Source organism: Bison bison, unplaced genomic scaffold (assembly GCF_000754665.1).
Source record: "Bison bison bison isolate TAMUID 2011002044 unplaced genomic scaffold, Bison_UMD1.0 scf7180017864495, whole genome shotgun sequence".
NCBI lineage: Eukaryota > Metazoa > Chordata > Mammalia > Artiodactyla > Bovidae > Bison > Bison bison.
Genome location: NW_011495054.1, coordinates 13,875,105 through 13,896,352, shown reverse-complemented (window position 1 = coordinate 13,896,352; position 21,248 = coordinate 13,875,105). Strand labels below are relative to the sequence as shown.

The 21,248-nt window shown below is 43.9% G+C and overlaps 1 protein-coding gene across 1 annotated transcript in view; it reads left to right on the top strand.

Moving 5' to 3' along the window:
* The first annotated feature begins 1,791 nt into the window (after nt 1–1,791).
* Nucleotides 1,792–21,248, top strand: part of SLC5A4 (solute carrier family 5 (glucose activated ion channel), member 4) — a 28,161-nt gene continuing 8,704 nt past the window's right edge. The window contains exons 1-10 of the mRNA XM_010828822.1: nt 1,792–1,926; nt 2,639–2,710; nt 3,617–3,721; nt 5,921–5,980; nt 7,679–7,783; nt 9,830–9,935; nt 11,112–11,192; nt 13,350–13,570; nt 17,052–17,187; nt 20,452–20,559. Of these exons, the coding sequence (XP_010827124.1) occupies nt 1,792–1,926; nt 2,639–2,710; nt 3,617–3,721; nt 5,921–5,980; nt 7,679–7,783; nt 9,830–9,935; nt 11,112–11,192; nt 13,350–13,570; nt 17,052–17,187; nt 20,452–20,559 (1,129 nt within the window). The remainder of the gene's footprint in view (nt 1,927–2,638; nt 2,711–3,616; nt 3,722–5,920; nt 5,981–7,678; nt 7,784–9,829; nt 9,936–11,111; nt 11,193–13,349; nt 13,571–17,051; nt 17,188–20,451; nt 20,560–21,248) is intronic.

Genomic DNA, 21,248 nt, shown 5'->3' with positions numbered 1-21,248 from the left:
ATCTAGAAAAATGGCACTGAAGAATTTACTTACAGGGAAGCAATGGAGAAACACACATAGAGAATAAACTTGTGGTCATGGGGAGAGAGGAGGAGAGGGTGAGATGTATGGAGAGAGTAACATGGAAACTTACATTACCATATGTAAAATAGATAGCCAATGGGAATTTGCTGTATGGCTCAGGAAACTCAGACAGGGGGCTCTGTGTTAACCTAGAGGGGTGGGATGGGGAGGGGATGGGAGGGAGGTTCAGGAGGGAAGGGATACATGTTTATCTATGGCTGATTCATGTTGAGGTTTGACAGAAAACAACAAAATTCTGTAAAGCAATTATCCTTCAATAAAAAATTAATTAATTAAAAAAATAAAAAAAGATTAGAACTTACAAGTTCTGGCAAATATCTGGAGAAAAGGGAACCCCTATGTACCATTGCTGGAGAAGGCAATGGCACCCCACTCCAGTACTTTTGCCTGGAAAATCCCATGGATGGAGGAGCCTGGTAGGGCAGTCCCTACCAGTCCATGGGGTCGCTAAGAGTCGGACACGACTGAGCGACTTCACTTTCACTTTTCACTTTCATGCATTGGAGAAGGAAATGGCAACCCACTCCAGTGTTCTTGCCTGGAGAATCCCAGGAACGGGGGAGCCTCATGGGCTGCCGTCTATGGGGTCTCACAGAGTCGGACACGACTGAAGTGACAGCAGATGCACCATTGCTGCTGTTGTTTAGTCACTAAGTCATGTCCAACTCTCTTGAGACCCCAGACTGTAGCCTGCCAGGTGCCTCTGTCCATGGATTTCCTAGGCAAGAATATTGGAGTGGGTTGCCATTTCCTCCTCCAGAGGATCTTCCTAACCCAGGGATCAAACCCATGTTTCCTGCTTTGACAGGCAGATTCTTTACCACTGAGCCACTAGGGAAGCCCTTGTACACCATTGGTAGGGGATAAACTGATATAGTCATTAGGGCAAACAGTATGGAGGTTCCTCAAAAAGTTAAAAATAGAGCTATCGTATGATCAAGCAATCCCACATCTTTATATGAGTCCTGAGAATCATTATCACATACTTTTAGGTTGATATGCCCATTGTCAAAACCTCTGTCCCAACCCACTCCACACCCCTGCCCCGACCCCTCTGAATGCAGTGCTGGTAGAGCCACTTCCCCTTCTTGCATGGGCTGCCTCAGTCCTGATGTGTAATACAAAGCCTAACTCAAATTACCTGTTCCAGAGAAACATAGAGGAAACTAGGAAACACAAAATAACTTCACTTTCAAGGGATAAAATTTCTTGGCTGGGAATCTTATCTGCTCTACAAGGATCCCTCACCCCTTGTCCTCCTGATTCTTTTCTAGACCCTTCACCTCTTTCTTAGCCCTCTCTTTGTCCCCTTCATCTCTCCCTAATCCTCACCCAGACTATTCAAATCTTTTTTTTTTTAAGGATTTTAAATGAGATATTTATTCAGCATACCTCCTAGAGTAGAACCAAAGCTTTAGAATCAAAACACCTTCCCAGATACCATCTTTCCACATAATGAACAACCCTCTCTCCACGTCCAATTTTCACCCCGTTTCTCATCTCTCACCCCTCCTTCCCACACTCCACCCAGTCCAACATGCCTGCTGGAGGGCCAGGGTCTCAGAGCTTCAGAGGAAAGGTTTAAAGGTCCTCCTGCCCAGGAGATGGCTCTGATAGTGCTCTCCACTTGCGCGAGGCTGATCATTAACCTAGAGCACATATAAGAAAAGGGCTGTCCCTGGGATGGGGAAAGCAGTGCCTGCAACCATGGCCAGCACACTAAGCCCCAGCGCTGTGACTGAGACCCCCAGCCCTCCTGAGACATCAGAGCGTATACAAAATGCTGCTGACATCTCCGTCATTGTCATCTATTTCATGTTGGTGATGGCCGTTGGACTGTGGGTATGTAGGAGCTTAGTGGGATGTTCAGAGTGGACTCCAGGCTTGAGGCTGGGGGAAACGACTGAGGGAGGGAGAAGTCTCATGTGACAAAGCAGAGAGGACGTTCAATCAGCTGCTGCAAACTTCATTGTCCCTCCCTAAGCAGTCATTTTCTCACGTGTGAGTCAGCAATGCTTCCACTGATTTACTTTATCCTTCTAACAAGCCCATCGTGTGAACAGGGCCAAGAGCGGGACTGCAGATCTATCCTATTTGGCATTTCCAGCACCTGACATCATGAATAAAGATGTTGTGTTATTATCTCGTTGATTTTATTTTCCTTTGCTCACTTTCTATCAATAACTTAGTTGATTTGGACGCCTAAGTCATTTGCGTTCATTCTCTCTTTTAAGCAATGAGCTGGAGGCTGCAAATTTCCTTCCAAGCACAGCTTTAAGGATAGATACCTCACATTGTATTCATCAATGAAAATAAACAGAGGAATTAGGACAGAAGTTGAGAAATATGACTTCTTAAAGTGCCTTGGTTTCTATGAAAGTGTGGTTTTGAAGTCCTTGAAAAATTGGTGCTGGATCACAGTTTTGAGGATAATGTTTCTTTTTAGGAGTGCTGGAAAAGAAGGTCATGTCTGTCAGCAGCCTAGCCAGAGATTCAGGGGCACCTCAGGGGCTCTTTCTGTGGCTTGACTCGTAAATGTCTTCCCTTCTCTCAGGCAATGCTGAGGACCAACCGGGGTACCGTTGGAGGCTTCTTTCTGGCTGGTCGAGATGTGACCTGGTGGCCGGTGAGTGAGTCAAAGCTTCCTGGCGATAAATTTCCAGTGTGTATGTTTAAGGACAAGCCAAGAAAACATGTAGAGTGCTGATCATGTCTGAGGTGCATTGCCTGCCTGCTCTCTGGTGTCTCTTTTCCTAAACCCTTGGCCTCAGAGCTCAGCCCTGTCATTCTAATAAATAAGAATACATCACCAATTATGAGAGAAGGTATAGTGTGGCATTTGGAAAGAGCTGGTTTAGCTCTGATTCATATTTTTTTAATTTATTTTTAATTGGAGGATAACTGTTTGCAATATTGTATTAGTTTCTCCGTATGGCAATGTGAATCATCCGTAAGTATACATAAGCCCCCTCCCTCTGGAACCCCCCTCCCAGAGCACCAGGCTGAGCTCCCTGTGCGATCCAGCAGGTTCCCACTAGCAATCTATCTTACACATGGGAATGTATGTATGTCAATGCTGCTCTCTCAATTTTTAAAAAACCATTCAGGGACTTTCCTGGTGGCCCAGTGGTTGAGAACCCACCTTCCAATGCAGGGGATGTAGGTTTGATCCCTAGTTGGGGAACTAAGATCCCACATGCCAAAGGATAACTAAGCCCAAGTGCCACACTAGAGAAGCCCACAAGCCACGACTACTGAGCCCACTCTAGAGCCCATGCCCCGAAACAAGGGAAGCCTGTGCACCAAAATGAAAAGACCCAGCACAGCCAAAAAATGATTCAAAAATACGAAAACAATCTTATATACCAACCGTGCAAAAACTGGTGACTGGCTAAATTCAGGCCCCAAGCTATAAGCTTGCTGACTCCTGCCATATGGAAAAGTAATGGAAACACTGCAACATTTACCTGCTTTCAGGAAGTCTAATTTGGGACTTTTAACTCTGACCCTAGTCTCTTCCCTTGGATTCCAGATGGGTGCCTCTCTCTTCGCCAGTAACATCGGCAGTGGCCACTTTGTGGGGCTGGCAGGGACCGGAGCGGCTTCAGGAATTGCCATTGCAGCATTTGAATGGAACGTAAGTGACATCACAGGCTTCTTCCTTTAAATCAAAACTCTAGTGTGTTTGTCTGGGCTACCCACTCCAGTGTTCTTGGGCTTCCCTTGTGGCTCAGCTGGTAAATAATCCATGTGCAATGCAGATCTGGGTTCGATCTCTGGGTTGGGAAGATCCCCTGGAGAAGGGAAAGGCTACCCACTCCAGTATTTTGGCCTGGAGAATTCCATGGACTGTACAGTCCATGGTGTCACAAAGAGTTGGACACGGCTGAGCGACTTTCACTTGCACTTTTCTTTTCTGCATAGGACAAACCCCTCTTTGGTTTGACTTCTATTTCTCCTTCTTCTTGAACCTCAGGGCCTTCCCTGTGGGCCCATTTTGCCTGGGCCATACCCTACCTCTGAGATTTCACTAAAGCCATTATTCCCACCAGGGAAGTCATCTCTATATCATTTAACCCCACTTTTACTTGACCTCCTTGATCATTTTAGCTCTCATTTCTATCTCTCCCCCTTCCCCGAGCTGTATTATACATTCAGTCTGAATTAGAAGCAAGAAAATTTAAAATGTACAGGTAATGACCCCTTCTTTGAAAAGCTTACATCCCAGTGGGAGAGACAGATAAACATTCGCTACAGTGTAGAAAGTACAAGGAGAGAAGCATGCATGGAGCGTTGAGAGATCTCAACAGAAGGAAACAGAAGGGGCATGGCTGGATGCAGAAGGGGCGTCCATCCTAGATGGTGGGTGGGACCAGGCCCATGTCCAGGGAACTTCCTGAGGCTGATGCCAGGCAGAGGAGTAGAAACTGGCCAAGGAAGCGACAACATCGTAAAGAGTAACTGATTTGGAGGAGTAGATAGAATCTCTAAGACTTGGTGACTGAGTTCCTAATTGCTCTACTGCCATCTCACCAGTGCAAGCCGTGTCTTCTAAATTAGACTCTAAGGTCTTTAAGGACAAGCGACCATCTCCTCTCGTGTCCCTCACACCACCCCATCATTCAGCATTTGACTGGGCACATGCTATAAACATTTCTTGAGTTGACTGGGTGTTTTCAGTTCTATTCTCTTATCCTTTCTAGTGTTTGCTTGTGCATGTATATGCCTATCAGTCAGAGGGAGATGCTTATGTGGAAGAAAGTTGGATCATTGTAAGATGATCCTGGATCATTTTACATTGAAACTATTTACATTTAAAACTATCCTGGATAGACTCAGCCAGGGACCTTGCATCGTCACAAGTAACCGTGCCCCGCCCCTATTGAAGATTTTGCCCCTATAATTACTTTAGTAGTGTCAGAGACTCAGAATGGACCCAGCCTCCACGTGTGCCTTATGGTCTGGGTTTTGCTTTGATGGTGCCATGGAGTCGAGAAAGGAGCCAGCCTCCAGAAGCGTGGACAAAATGCCCTATGGCCCCAGGGAGTGTGATTATCAGCTTGCTGAGAGCCTGGCTCTTAGCCTGTGACCTTGGATTTCTTTCATCTCTGTGAGGTTCAGTTTACCCCTCCATAAAACAGGAGAATAACTGTGCTTATCGCAGCTGCCTAACCTGGTGCTGTGAGAACAGCGTGAGTGATAGAAGTGAAGACTTTTTCATAAACGTTAATATTCATGTAAGATTATACTATTATCATCATTATATTTGGCAAGGCTTGGGGGGCACTGGGAATATTCTTCTGCCTCTAAATTTCTCATTGGTTTGTCACTCTATATGATTCCTGACATTCAAGAATAATTCCTGGGGACTTCCCTGGTGGCTTAGTGGTTAAGAATCCACCTTCCTTTATAGGGGATAAGGGTTCGATCCATGGTGGGGGAACTAAGATCCCACAAGCTGCAGGGCAACAAGCCCACTCGCCACACAGAAAGATTCCATGTGCTGCAAGGAAGACTCGACACAGCTAAATAAATTTTTTCTTAAGAATAATTCCTTTTGGTAAAGATTGTATGACCTTCTAGTTGTCCAGCTGGGCTCAGATCTCTAACTGTCCATTTTTCACCACATATCTTTGCCACATCCTAAGCCCTAGGAAATGGTGATCTCTGGATCATGGAAGCAGAAGAAATGGACCCACAGCTGTCTTGGGATCATAACTGTTTGAGCGGGACAGGATCGAAGCAAACGTTTTATTTTCAGACTTGGAGGTTGTGAAGCGAAAAGGCCCACGAGCCAAACCTCTCTAACTTCCACTCTGTCCTTGGTTTCTTGTAGGCCTTGCTGCTGTTGCTCGTTCTAGGGTGGTTCTTTGTCCCCATTTACATCAAGGCAGGGGTGAGTATCCACAGGTGTTCTCCGGTACACATGTCAGGCATTCATTTATTCCCTCATTTTTTTCTGCTCAGCTATGAAACCTGAGTAACATTATTCATCCCAGAATTTCTGAGTTTATGTTTACATAAGATCACTAACTACTGGACTTCCCTGGCGGTCCAGTGGTAAGGAATCTGCCTGCCAGTGCAGGAGACATGGGTTTGATCCCTGGTCCAGGAAGATCCCACACGTCACTGGACAACTCAGCCCGCGTGTCACACTGCTGAGCCCACGTGCTGCCCACAAAACTACTGAAACCAGCTCCTAGAGCCAGTGCTCTGAGACAGGAAAAAGCCACTGCAATGAGAAGTCCACGCACCGCCAACAAGGAGCAGGCCCCACTCTCTGCAACTAGAGAAAGCCCGCAGGCAGCAACAAATACCTAGCACAGCCAAAAAATAATGCAAATCATAAAAGAATTTTTAAAAATTAAAAAGACCACGAAGTGCTGCAGGATTGCTCTTAAAAATGGCTGCAGTCAGCTATCCTCTTGCTGATCACTGTTGCGGGGATTCCATTTTTCTGACATTCTTGCCAATACATTTTCCTTTATTCTAATTTTTGTTATTCTGATGTTTGGAAGGTAGCTTTTTTTTTTTAATGAGGGGTAGGAAGTACCATGCTCTGGTGGCTCCCCTTCAAATTGGGTGTTGCCAACCAACTGGGGCACTGCTGTGCCTCTTGGAGCCTAACTGCCATACTCATTCCTTCTGCAGCTGAGGGGTGCTGTGTCCTGGGCTAATTCCTGGGATGGGGCTCCAGGGGGCCAAGCTTTACTGTCTACTGCCTCTGCACGTCACTGTATAGCCCTTTGCTCATCCTGAGTCCCTTCCCATTCCAGGCTGAGCAAGCTCTGCTCTCTTTGGTGCAAGGATCCACAGCACATGACATGCATGTGTTCTTAGACATGGCTTACCATCCTTGAGGTGGTTCTGCACAGTTTCTGAGCCCCAGGAGTTCCCCTTCTTGCTTTTGCTAATATTATATAAATGTTTAAGATTCTTTTATATTGGAGGAGATGAAACCATGCGCTTGGTCTGCTATGAAGAAACCAGAAAAATGAACCCTTTAAACTGATCACATAGCAGACCTAGTATTTCGATAATGATAACCTCAGCTTTTTCTCTACATAGGATTTAATGTAACTCTTCTTTTCAATAAAGATAATCACGTGACTGTACATACAGAAGTGTATTTGCAGTTTACTCAATTATCCATTTATCACGTAACCGTAATTGCAGTCCATCAGTTATGCTGTTTTTGCTAGACTGCAACATTATCAGCGAGAATAATGAATATTACCTCTCGAGCATCACCATTCATTTGGTGTTGTGGTGGGTATTTTACACCTACTTCCATATTAAAGCCCCACATTACAGGTGAGAAAACAGAGGTTCAGAGAGACTGCCATTTGCCAAAGGTCACAATCCGGGAACAGATCCCAGGAATGCTTGAGTCCAAAGCCCATGTTCATTCCGGACTCACAGTTTCCCAAGGGGCTGTGCCTTCTCACTCACGTCTCCCCCCTTTGGGGGGTGTTACCCACCCTGAGGGTGACTGCCACACACCGTTACCTGTCCACAGAGGCTTAATCCATGTCAGATCATCTGAGTGTGTGGGACCCTGAGGATGAACCCCTGCTGGTGTCTGTCTCTGCAGGTGACGACCATGCCGGAATACCTGAGGAAGCGGTTCGGTGGGAAGCGGCTCCAGGTCTACCTCTCCATCCTCTCCCTGTTCATCTGCGTGGCTCTGAGAATCTCAGTGAGTTCAGTGCCCTCCTGGCGTTTTAGCTTCATGAAGGACAAGAGTGCTAAGGTCAGAGAACTTCATGGGTCAAGCCATATATGGATGTTTTAAAACTACCTGGGGTCTCTCTGAACATGTTAATCGCTCGGTTGTGTCTGACTCTTTGCGACCCCATGGACCATAGCTCAGCAGGCTCCTCTGTCCATGGAATTCTCCAGGCAAGAATTCTCGAGTGGGTAGCAATTTCCTTCTCCAGGGGATCTTCCCAACCCAAGGATCAAACCCAGGTCTCCTGCACTGCAAGGCAGATTCTTTACAATCTGAGCCACCAGGGGGTCTCTCTACCAAGAGTTTATGCCAAAAAAGAAAAAGGAGCTTCAGAAACCCTGCATTCATAGAGTAAAAGAATTCTGAGTCACAAGAGCCTCCAGAGTATAAACCCATCCTTTCATTAAGACTATGAAAAAAATAATGGATGTACAGAAAGAGAGAAAGTCTCATTCAAGTAGCACAACAATTCAGTAGCAGAAGCTAAGGACTCTCTAGCTCCCACCTCCCCCTGCACAATAACCTTTTCATTCTCATTGTCAAGGCCACTCCAGGTTTACATTTTCTTTTCAGCTTGACTATCTAACATGAAGACCAGAAGGGAAAGTGTTTTGTGTTATTATACTGACTTTGCTTAAATGTACCCTATTTTATCTGAGATTGCCTGTACGAAACGAATATCACAAACAAGTGTTAAAAGAATTCTAAAGTTTTTTTTTTTAAGTTAAGTCTCTTGGAGATAATTATTAAGGAAAGAAGAAATTTGAAGATTCAGCAGTACATGTAGAAACCAAAGAAAAATCTCATGTATCAGTGGCTAGGGACATAATCTCCTGCAAGTTTATAGTCCAGGCAGTTCACTAGAGCAGAAGTTCACTCTGCTTAATGATCCTCTGTTGAGCCAAATCATGATTGGAAGTAAACCAGCTGCTTAGATTAGATGGCCCGAGCCTTCCTAATGCAACGCGAGCATTTCCCAGTACTTATTATAAATTGCTGAGCTCCATGTTAGGGCAAGAAGATTCCTGTTCACTAGCAGTTCACCACGTCGTTAAGGGTATAAGAATTTTACATGTGAAATAGCGTTTTATGACATTATATGCAAATATAGTAAACTAAGAGCTGGACTAGAGTGTGTGGATAAGTACAGGAAATATGCTTCAGGCCAGGAAAGAGGATGGCAGTCAATGCTGGGTGGAATTGGAGGTCATCCTCATTGGTGAGGGCTGGGAGCACTTAAGTCCCAGGACAGGAAGGTGAGGAGAGCCCAAGGGAGGTGGAGGAGGCTGCAGGTGTCCGGGGCTTCATGCTTACATGCTCCTCTGGTGGGAGCTGGTGATCTCCGTTCTCCTCTGGCTCTGACATCTAGAGCTTTATGATGCTAGAGTATGAACAAGGTGCTGGAGCAGAATGACAGGTACCAAAGGGAGCCCCCAAGGGAGGCAGCCTCCTGAGGTGGTTGGTTCCTGCTGGTGTGGAGTGGGTGGAAGGCTGGGGAGCTGAATCGAGCAGCACAGAGGCCCAGAGCGTGTGTGTGACTGTTCACGGTCTGGCAGGTCAACTGGAAAGATTCTGTAGCAGGAGTCCATTCTTAAGTGGTATCGATAATCCTAGACGTGACATTTTGTGTACATTTTGTTATCATACAATGATAACAGCTTCTGTCCTGGTTACTTATTAAACAGATCAACAACTTTCACAGCCTTCCCCTGCCCCAGGATAGAACTGGCATCTCTTAGGTCTCCTGCAATGGCAGGCAGATTCTTTCCTTCTAGCACTACCTGGTAAGCCCCAAAGGATGGTATGGTCTCACTAGGGTTGTTGGTAGGTGGCAAGCAGAGAGAAAAGACAGGCTTTTCCTGACTGGGAATCGAACCTGGGCCGAGGCTGGGAGAGTGCTGAATCCTAACCACTAGGGCACCAGGGAGCATCAAACATTAGTGGGAAGACATCAGTGAAGAGCTGAGCGACGCACTGCGTGTTTCCATTCCACACTGACTGTTCTCTCTCTAGTCAGACATATTTTCTGGAGCCATATTCATCACCCTGGCCTTGGGATTGGACCTATACCTGGCGATCTTCATCCTCTTGGCTCTCACTGCTATTTACACAATCACTGGTGAGCCCACGCTACCTTTTGCTGACCTCACTCCAAGCTGCCGTTAGCATCGTCACTGCCATGTAAGGATACCCTTTTATTTCCATTGTGAGGTTCACGCACGGGTGGAGAAACATAACTAGAGCAAAGAAAACAGAATCTTCAGTATGAGGTGTGAGCACCTGGTGACGTGGTAAACGGGATGGGAAAATGGTGACCTGGCTCGGCTACGCGTCCGGTACGCAGATCGGCGTTTGGAATCCAGCGTAACGTACACATGGGAAGTCTGGATGAAATAGTGGCTCAGACCCGACACTGGCAACACCGAGGCAGGGTCCGAGTGAATACATGCCAGGGCACGGGGTGGGACTATGAGCCGCAGAATCAGGGAAGGAAAACGGGAGCAGTGGGCTGGCGGTGGGAGGAAAGGTGTGGTGAATAGCTCAAGCAGGCCTTCATGAGCCAGATACACCAGTGTTCTCCCTCATGCACACTAAAATGAAAATCAAACCACACCAGCTCAATTGGAAAAATAAAGAAAAAGTATAGCTGGGACAATAAAGACAGTCCTGAAGCCATTTTTATACATCAAGTACATGTCTCAGAATAAGTGACAGATAAGGGCATAAATCTCCTATTTTCAGTATCCATCTTGTTTCCCTCCCATAAAGGGAGTATCTCATTAACTGAGAGTCTGTGAGTCCAGAGCTCAAAGGGAAGTTTTTGTTGTTCGAACAACACTGCAGCAAAACACAGCTCATCAAATGTATCTGGTTCTCCACTAATGAAACAATAATGCATTCCAACAGGACAGTGAAAATGGCCTTGCCCAGTTTTTTGAGAGCGAGTGTAATTGTGCTAAATGGAGCAAACTGAGGGATCAGTGAGGGAAAACCTATGGTATTAAAACTTTGCCTTTATTTCTATTTAATATTCAAAAATTCACACAAAGGTGGAACTCCACTCTAATTCATAGAAACCGAGTCAAGGCAAGGCAAGGCGGACAAGAGGACCAAGGAGAGGCATAACTACCAAGGCGACAAAGATGCCGAGAGGGGCTTGTAGTCCATCCAGGAGCATTTGATATGTTTCTGCTGAGTTATTTCTAGAGTTTGGGTAGAGGAGAACACAGAGGTGACAGCAGATAGATGAGGGCGCATGAGTAAAAGGTCCTGATTCCTTTCTTTCTCTTCACAGGGGGCTTGGCCTCAGTTATTTACACAGACACCCTCCAAACGGCCATCATGCTGATAGGTTCTTTTATTCTCATGGGGTTCGGTAAGTGATAAAGGTGTGAGCAATGCCCTGCGGTCAGAAATCCTGGGATTTGCGTCTGTTCAGTCTGACTGCTCTTGACCGCTGCCTCCCTTCTATGTGGTCACATTTTCCAATCATGCGTATAATTCTGCGAACTTCTTTCTTTCGCGTACTCTTTACGCAGAAAGGAGTGTCTGCGAACTTCTTTCTTACTGTACTATCTCAGCATGAAGAAGTAAGGGAGAACTTTGCCTCCTTTGGGGCTCCCTGCTAGCTCAGACGGTAAAGAGTCTGCCTGCAGTGCGGGAGACCTGGGCTCGATCTCTGGGTGGGGAAGATCCCCTGGAGAAGGAAATGGCAACCCACTCCAATATTCTTGCCTGGAGAATCCCATGGACGGAGGAGCCTGGCAGGTTGTGGTCCATGGGGTCGCAAAGAATCGGACATGACTGAGTGACTTCAATTTCACTTTTCACTTTTACCTCCTTTGAAAAACTATTGCTTAGATAAATTATTTTGTTAAACCTTAATATTCTTGTGTTCAGAATGGACAAAATTAGTACCATTGAGTTGACACTTTATGAAAATATTGGTGCATTGGATGCAATGCACAGTAACCTTTCATTTACATAAAATCCTCATTAAATGAAGGATTAAATATTAGGAAAAATTTAGGTACTGAATATTAACTTCATTATGACTGATGGAAATTATTAAAGTATATTCCTTACTCTATTATTATATAAGTAACAAATATAGTTTGTATTTTCCTTTATGACTCTCACTTATCAGTACCATCAGTTATTCATTCTTTTAAGTCATGCCAGATCACTATTGATGAATCTGATTTACAGCTTGCTAATTTTTGGCTTCTTTTATTATAGTTTTTGCTTTTGTTTGCCTAGAAAATCCATGCATAAAGTGAAAAAGGATATAGGGTGAAAACAAATCCTTTTCATCCCTCCCTTGTCCGGCAGTCACCCTGCTCCAACACCCACTCAGGCTGCACTGAATGCGACATTCCTGAACACGCAGGCACCTAATCAGAGCCTAAGATACGAGGCAGACACTGATTGAACTACCGAGACAACAAATTCATAATGATGACTGATGATTTCGTCAGAACATGGTTGCCATTAACCACATGCGGCCATTTAAATTTAAGCTAATTAAAAATTCAGTTCCTCACTTGCTTAGCCATATTTCAAGCACTCAATACATGGCAGTGTCCTGCATTTAGCTGCCCAGTCATGTCCAACTCTCTATGACCCCATGGACTGTAACCCACCAAGCTCCTCTGTCCGTGGGATTTTTCAGGCAAAAATACTGGAGTGGGTTGCCATTTTGGTCCTCCAGGGGATCTTCCCGACCCAGGGATTGCACCCACATCTCCCATGTCTCCTGCATTGCAGATTCTTTACCCACTGAGCCATTAGGGAAGCCCCAATATATGGCCAGTAGTTACCCCATTGGACAGCACAGATATGTAACAGTTCCATCATTGTAGGAAGTTCTATTGCACAATGCTACTCCTGAAGCAACTGCTACTACCAATTCCTTGTGAACTTGCTACTTAGCCAGAATTTCTGTTTTTCTCGTTCACGCTCCTTTGGTTTCTGGCCTCAGTGGTGTATGCCCTGGCATCAGCTTCTCTAAGACTCACTTATCCTATCCTATGGGTAAACTCTCACCTCCTAGGCCCTCCATGTATTTTTGCTACAAACCGTATTTCCTTTATCAGAACAATTTCCTTGTATTGTCTGCATCTTCCCTTAGGTTGAGTTCATTTTGCACATAATCCCACCACAGTATTTGGTACACACAACGTGTTAGTGCTAAATTAAATAATGAATAAAAAAGTAAACTGTCAGACTCAACTGGACAACTGTAATATCTACCACTCTAAAATTTACTCTGATGAATTTTGTGTCATCTCAACCTTTATAAGTTGTCCCAAATGTCTGGGTTCATCTTTCTAAGGTTTCCATCCATTGTGGTTCTTTCCTACACCTGACTAGCTTTTCCAGACCCTCCCAGTGGGGTAAGTTTCCCTATGTCCCCTCACCACAAATAATCTGATTGGAGGTGTTTGAGTACCTCCACGACAAAGGAGTGATTATTAACTCTTTAGATGTCTAAGATTTGACAGAAATTTCATTTTATCCAATTCCTTTTCAGCTTTTGCCGAAGTCGGAGGCTACGAGAATTTTACAGAGAAGTACATGAATGCCATCCCAACCATAGTGGAGGGAGACAACCTGACAATCAAATCCAAGTGTTACACCCCTCAGGGAGACTCCTTCCATATTTTTCGAGATGCTGTCACTGGGGATATTCCATGGCCAGGAACAATATTCGGAATGACTGTTGTAGCTGCATGGTATTGGTGTACAGATCAGGTAAAGTGTGTGTGCGTGTGTGTGTGTCTGTGTGTCTGTGTGTGTCTGTGTGTGTGTGTGAGAGAGAGAGAGAGATACATGAATATGTTTATGTTGTTCTTTTTCTACTCATAGAAAAACATCTAGTTTCTATTTCATACACACACATCATTTAAAGAGCCAAACACTTCTATTAATATGATGCTTATTATGAAAAATGAAAAGAAAATGGACCCTTTCCTGGTGGCTCAGATGGTAAGGAGTCTGCCTGCAAAGCAGGAGACCTGGGTTCGATCCCTAGGTCAGAAAGAACCCCTGGAGAAGGGCATGACAACCCACTCCAGTATCCTTGCTTGGAGCATTCCATGGACAGAGAAGTCTGGCAGGCTACAGTCCATGGGTTCACAAAGAATCAGACATGACTGAGTGACTAATACTGTTATGAAAAATAGCTCTCTGGTGTCCAACTTTCTACCTATTTCTCATCTCCCAAAGGCAAACAATTTCAGCTTCCTCAGTTAAATATTTTGGTATGTATTTTTATTCTCTAAATCCTGTACTCACTGTATAGTTTGTGAACGACTGGCATGGATATTACCTTAGAGTTTATTAGAAATGAATGCTCTTAGATGCTACCCACACCCATTGAATCAGAATTTTCTCATAAACCTGATTCCCAGGAGATTCAAATAAATCCTTGTATTGTGCCCTCTTAGTTTTCCAGTTTTAGAGTTTTCTATTGGCTTCCCATAAAGAGAGATGAGAGTTTAGCTTTTTCAGTTTTCCACTCTCAATCCCCTACAGGCACACCTCCTTTCATTCATCTTCCTAATAGATCCAGTTCACAGTTTTGGCGAGATGTGCATTCAATGCAGCAACTTTTGTGACTACATAAATGTAACTCACAACCAAGCTACATAATATTCTCTGATTGACTTTTCTTTAGCTTTTTCTTTTCCCTAAAATGAATAACTCTAAATACTTTTGTTTTAAATTTTCTTGGTGATTATTACTCATTCAATAACAAACCCTCAGCAAATTGCCTGAATCTCCTCTCATTTCGTGCAAGCACATCAAGTATTCTATGAGCTCCTTCTTTTCTCTTAGAGCCTTTCATCTCTCACCAACTCTTGGGTTGTCCACTGTACCTGGAGCTCGTCCTAACTCAGAACTCCTTCACTACTATATTTGGCATCCCCTTTGCTTCATTCTTGGCTTGTATTTCCTATCCCCAATATTCTACATCATCATCTTTCTTTGTTTAATCCTGCTTTTTGAGGCAATGAATTATCCAGTTAGTTGCTGATAAAGAAGGGAGATACATTTGCTGTGAATTTGCATGTTTCAAAATGTCTTCACTCCGACTCTTAGTAAATTGATCTCTGGCTCTGTGCACATTTGTAGGTTGGAAATAATCTTCCCAGAGTCATAGAGTCATTGTATTTTGACTTCCACCATCACAGGTGAGAAGCCTGAAGTTATTCTTGATCTTTTGGGTGCGACTCTGCTGGGGAAAAAATTGAAGGCAGAAGTAGAAGAGGGTGATAGAGTATGAGATGGTTGGATGGCATCACTGATTCAAGGGACATGAACTTGGGCAAACTCCTGGAGTTAGTGAGGGACAGGGAGGCCTGGTGTGCTGCAGTCCACGGGGTCACAAAGAGTCAGACATGACTGAGTGACTGAACAACTGCTTTTTCTCTCTGGAAACTTGCCTTTCCTTTGGCCTCAAAATTTTGAAATTTCACCACAATGTACTATTGTGTGTGGGTCTATTTTTATCCATTATGACAGGCCGCTGTGAACTTCTGTGATCAGGTAACTGATGTCTTGACTGATTTGGGGAGATTCTTTCTTTGCTGCCTTCCATTTTGTTTCCTCGTATCTGGAACTCTACTTTTGGGTGTTGGTCTTCCTCAGCTGGTTCTCTAATGTTTTTACTTCTCTCCATCATCCGTCTCTTGGTCTTTTGCTCTACTTAATAGGAGACTTTCTTAATTTTATCCTCCAGTTTTTCTGCCTCTGTATTTAAAGCTTCTAAGATCTTATTTTTTTGTTTTCTGGGTGCTCCTTTTTATAGCAAATGAGTTTGTTTTTATTTTGGTGGGTTTATTTTTTTTTTGAAGTTTTCTTCTTCCTAAATAGTCTCTGTCAACTTAAACCTACAATTTCACAATTTTAACTCACTTTAAATCAATGGCCATACATAATGTCAGTGTCAGTTCTCTTTTTCTCTATATAGTAAACTGATTTCCTCAACATATCTATCAAAGAATGCATCCTTACACCACTGATTTGTGGACCATCTTTATTATTTATATTTGCCTCTGACTGACTTACTTCCTATAAGTGACCTCACATCCTTCTTAGATGTAGGGGCTGAACCTGCTTGTCTGCTGACAGGGCTCTCTCCTCACCTTTAATTTGTGTTGCCCCTCCAACCATCAACTTCCAGGCCTTTGTCCAAAAATATCGCCTGCTCCCTCAGCACTAAATAACACTGTCCCTAACAGATCTGTCTCCCCAAAGACAGTTAAGCAGAAAAAGACATCTTTGTTTCACAACATTCCTTGAGAAGAAAAAGTGACATCAAAATGTTATTATGGTTAGAAGTTCTGCTTTGCTACAAAATTTATTAGTCAAGAAATTGTACAACTTAAGTAGGAATTACGAAATTATATACATTCGTTTTCCCAGGACCATCATATTTGATTCATAACTCAGTGTGGTCTGAAGAAATCTAGAGATGAATATCTCAGAATTCTATTCTGATGGCTGCCTGACTCTGAGGTTTCCAGTTCAGTGAGCTCGCTTTCCCTTCGGGATAATTGCCTAACAATAGTTGAGAGAAACCAATGAGTATGAGACTTATTTAGTCACATACTTAGTAGAATATCAAAGACTTCCCAGGTGACACAGTGGTAAACAGTCTGCCTTTCAATGCAGGAGACAGGTTCCATCCCTAGGTCAGGAAGACCCCCTGGAGTAGGAAATGGCAAGCTGCTCCAGGATTCTTGCCTGGAAAATTCCACCTGGTGGGCTACGGTCCATGAGGTCACAAAGAGTCAGACATGACTGAGGGGCTGAGTGCGTGCACACACACACACATCAAAGGCACAACTTGTGGCAAAGATCAATAGTGACAGCTTTGTACCTGGAAAAGCACATGGCCCTTGTTGCAGTTTAGCCTGGGAGCTGTAAACATGTTTTAATAGTAGTGATAGGTACTGATTTAAATGTAACGAGTCTTACAAACATACCAAGTATTCAGGATGCCCTACAAGAGATAACCCTATTTAGAGATGAAAAAACTGAGACTCACAGAAGTCAAATATTCATGTAAGAGGAGCAAGGATTCAAGTTCCGATTTTACTCTGAAGCCCATTATTTTGCACTACCATGACTCTCTTCTTCACTATAACATTAATTCTGAAGAGAGGCACTCCCCTTCACTGAAGTCACCCTCCGGTTTTCTCGTGACTACGTCATGTTTCCCTGGCAGGTCACTGTGCAGCGCTGCCTGTCAGGCAAGGACATGTCCCACGTGAAGGCCGCCTGCATCATGTGTGGGTACCTGAAGCTGCTGCCCATGTTCCTCATGGTGATGCCAGGGATGATCAGCCGCATCCTGTTCACAGGTGAGTCTTGAATCCATAGATCCTTTTTTTTTTTTTTATTACACGTGAATTCTGAGTAGTGGTTTCAAGATAGATAAAAACTTCGATAAACTAGAAAACCCATTACATACGTCAGTAAAAGCAGAATCCCAAGTGGCGAGAACAGCCTGTGCGGAGGCTTAGAAGCAGGAAATGTTGGCACACTTGGCACTCTGTTCTCTTATTTCTTTTGTACGGTACGCCTGTCTCCTTGCAGACATTTGAGCTTGCGAGCCTGTTTTCATGAGTGGCTTGGATTTAAGCTAGTCTAGAAGATAATGCAGGAGGATGAGATAAACTGGAAAATGTGAGCTGAGTGAGCTGTGATGGTTGAGTCCAAGACATCTTTGACTGAGAAAGTCTTCAAGATTCACTGTCACTTCTTGGTCCTTCCAACATGGTTGGAGACTGGACTGGGCTTTGGAATTGGGTTGTATGGGTACTTTAACTTTTGAGCCAGCTGAAAGTAGATGCTAATGTTAAAAATCTTCCTTAAAAAGTCAACTCTTCCTTTATTACGAAGGGTACAGGAAATACATTCAGCTAAGCAAGGTGTCTGGTTCTAGTGGGGCAATCCATCAGATAACACTGAATCCACATCGTATTTTCTCAACTGGGCATCAGTTTATTTAGCTAAAATCTTGTTACAAAGAAAATCACCTTTTTTCCCCCAAAATGATCCATTTTATTGTAAATATCTCCTTATAGGTATTGCTTGTGCTTCAATTCCCACTCTCCTTTATTTTTTTGTCTTAAATTTTTTTAATGATGTTTATTTCAAGACTACTGTTTCCTTGGGGGTGTGGTGTCATGTTAAAATGATTCCCCTACACAGCAAGTTAGAATGTTTCTTTGTTCTTCTTGCTGCAACATTATAGTGCTGTTGAAAATATCCAACAAGTAAAGAATGGTCGAAGAAATTACTATGTCCCTCTTCATAGAAAATTGCACACAAGGGGCTGAAGACTATCTCAAAAGTCAGGAAAATGCTGAAGTTATTATGTTAAATGTAAAAAGCAGATTACAAAATATTACCTCAACAATTACCATAGCAATGCAAATATAAGTATATATATATATATGTGTATATATATCTCTAATACAATATATATGTATATATATCTCTAATCCTTTCCTTGGTGGAAAAGGATTAGAGAAGACTATTGAAAAAAACGAAAGAAGTTAAAGTGCTAAGGTATTAGCATTCAGGGTGGGTTTTGTTTTGTTTTGCTTTACTTTACAATATTGTATTGGTTTTGCCATACATCAACATGCATCCACCACAGGTGTACACGTGTTCCCCATCCTGAACCCCCCTCCCACCTCCCTCCCCATACCATCCCTCTGGGTCATCCCAGTGCACCAGCCCCAGGCTTCCTGTATCCTGCATCGAACCTGGACTGGCGATTCGTTTCTTATATAATATTATACATGTTTTAATGCCATTCTCCCAAATCATCCCCCCCCTCTCCCACAGAGTCCAAAAGACTGTTCTATACATCTGGATCTCTTTTGCTGTCTCACATACAGAGTTGTCATTACCATCTTTCTAAATTCCATATATATGTGTTAGTATACTGTATTGGTGTTTTTCTTTCTGGCTTACTTCACTCTGTATAACAGGCTCCAGTTTCACCCACCTCATTAGAACTGATTCAAATGTATTCTTTTTAATGGCTGAGTAATACTCCATTGTGTATATGTACCACTGCTTTCTTATCCATCTGTCTGCTGATGGACATCTAGGTTGCTTCCATGTCCTGGCTATTATAAACAGTGCTGCGATGAACATTGGGGTACACGTGCTCTTTCAATTCTGGTTTCCTCGGCGTGTATGGCCAGCAGTGGGATTGCTGGGTCGTATGGCAGTTATATTTCCAGTTTTTTAAGGAATCTCCACACTGTTCTCCATAGTGGCTGTACTAGTTTGCATTCCTACCAACAGTGTAAGAGGGTTCCCTTTTCTCCCCACCCTCTCCAGCATTTATTGCTTTGGATCGCAAGCCATTCTGACCGGCGTGAAATGGTACCTCATAGTGGTTTTGATTTGCATTTCTCTGATAATGAGTGATGTTGAGCATCTTTTCATGTGTTTGTTAACCATCTGTATGTCTTCTTTGGAGAAATGTCTATTTAGTTCTTTGGCCCATTTTTTGATTGGGTCATTTATTTTTCTGGAATTGAGCTGCAGGAGTTGCTTGTATATTTCTGAGATTAGTTGTTTGTCAGTTGCTTCATTTGCTATTATTTTCTCCCATTCTGAAGGCTGCCTTTTCACCTTGCTTATAGTTTCTTTTGTTGTGCAGAAGCTTTTAATTTTAAATAGATCCCATTTGTTTATTTTTGCTTTTATTTCCAATATTCTGGGAGGTGGGTCATAGAGGATCCTGCTGTGATGTATGTCGGAGAGTGTTTTGTCTATGTTCTCCTCTGGGGGTTTTATAGTTTCTGGTCTTATGTTTAGATGTTTAATCCATTTTGAGTTTATTTTTGTGTATGGTGTTAGAAAGTGTTCTAGTTTCATTCTTTTACAAGTGGTTGACCAGTTTTCCCAGCACCACTTGTTAAAGAGATTGTCTTTCCTCCATTGTATATTCTTGCCTCCTTTGTCAAAGAAAAGGTGTCCATAGGTGCATGGGTTAATCTCTGGGCTTTCTGTTTTGTTCCATTGATCTATGGGTGGGTTTTTTTAAATCAAGTTTTGCTGTCTGTTGTCATTGTTTAAGGGAAAAAAAAAAGATATTGTGCAAATGCCACGGTGAAGTAAGATATCATCCCACACGGGGCAGGCACTCCAACAACCAGCACAGGTGATGCTTCTTCTTAGACACAGGTGGTAAAAGACCGGGCTAAGTGGTCAGACAAGGCTAACTTCCCGGGTGATGTGGGGGGGGAGTAGGGGTGTGGTTGGCTTTGTCTCTGCAGTTCTGTGCTCCTCAGAGCAGTTGCAGTCCCGCAGCTTTGTTGGAGGATGGAGCAGCTCCCTCTGTTTGCTGTACTGCTCGCACCCAGCCACATCCCCAAGAAGAGCCCTGCCCCTTAGGTCAGTGCACAGGGAAGCTATAGGCATGAGACACTTAGGAGGTCGTATTCTGGGTAAAAAGGGAGCAGGTTCAGAGTGCGGAGTTCAAAGTTGAATCTCTAATTTCCATGCATGGAAATTCGTCTCTATGTCCAATGGTTGTAGATCTTACCTGTTTGACCCCACTCCCTGAACCCACTTTTCTGAATCCGCCCCCCGCTCAGAGAAGGTGGCCTGTGTTGTACCTTCGGAATGTGTGAAGCACTGTGGAGTTAAAGTTGGCTGCTCCAACTCTGCTTACCCAATGCTGGTGATGGAACTGATGCCCAATGGTAAGAAAACATCCATGCTCAGATGACTGGATGGAGAAAATGTGACGCTCAGTAGAGATAGATGGATGGATGGATGATAGAGAGAGAGAGAGAGAGAGCTGTTGATAAGTGAACAGTATTCAGCTGTAGGGCTTCCCCAACAGATCAATGGTAAAGAATCTGCCTGCAGTGCGGACGCCACAAGTTTCCCTGGGTTGGGAAGATCCCATGAAGGAGGAAATGGCAACCCACTCCAGTTCTTCCCTGGAGAATCCCGTAGACAGAGGAGCCTGGCAGACTACAGTCCATAGGGTCACAAAGACTCAGACACCTCTGAGCAATTGAGCACGCATACATGCTGCTGCTGCTGCTGCTAAGTCGTTTCAGTCGTGTCCGACTCTGTGCGACCCCACAGACGGCAGCCCACCAGGCTCCCCCATCCCTGGGATTCTCCAGGCAAGAACACTGGAGTGGGTTGCCATTTCCTTCTGCATTCAGCCTTAAAAAAAAGAAGGAAATCCTGCCACTTGCAACAACACAGATGAAGCTGGAGGACATTATGCTGAGTGAAACAAGTCAAGCACCTGAAGACAAATACTGCATGACATCACTTACATGTGGAATCTAAAGAAATCAAACTCCAAGAAGCAGAGAGTAGAGGGTGATCATCAGCGGCTAGGGTGGAGAGGGGCCGTCATGGGGAGAAGGTG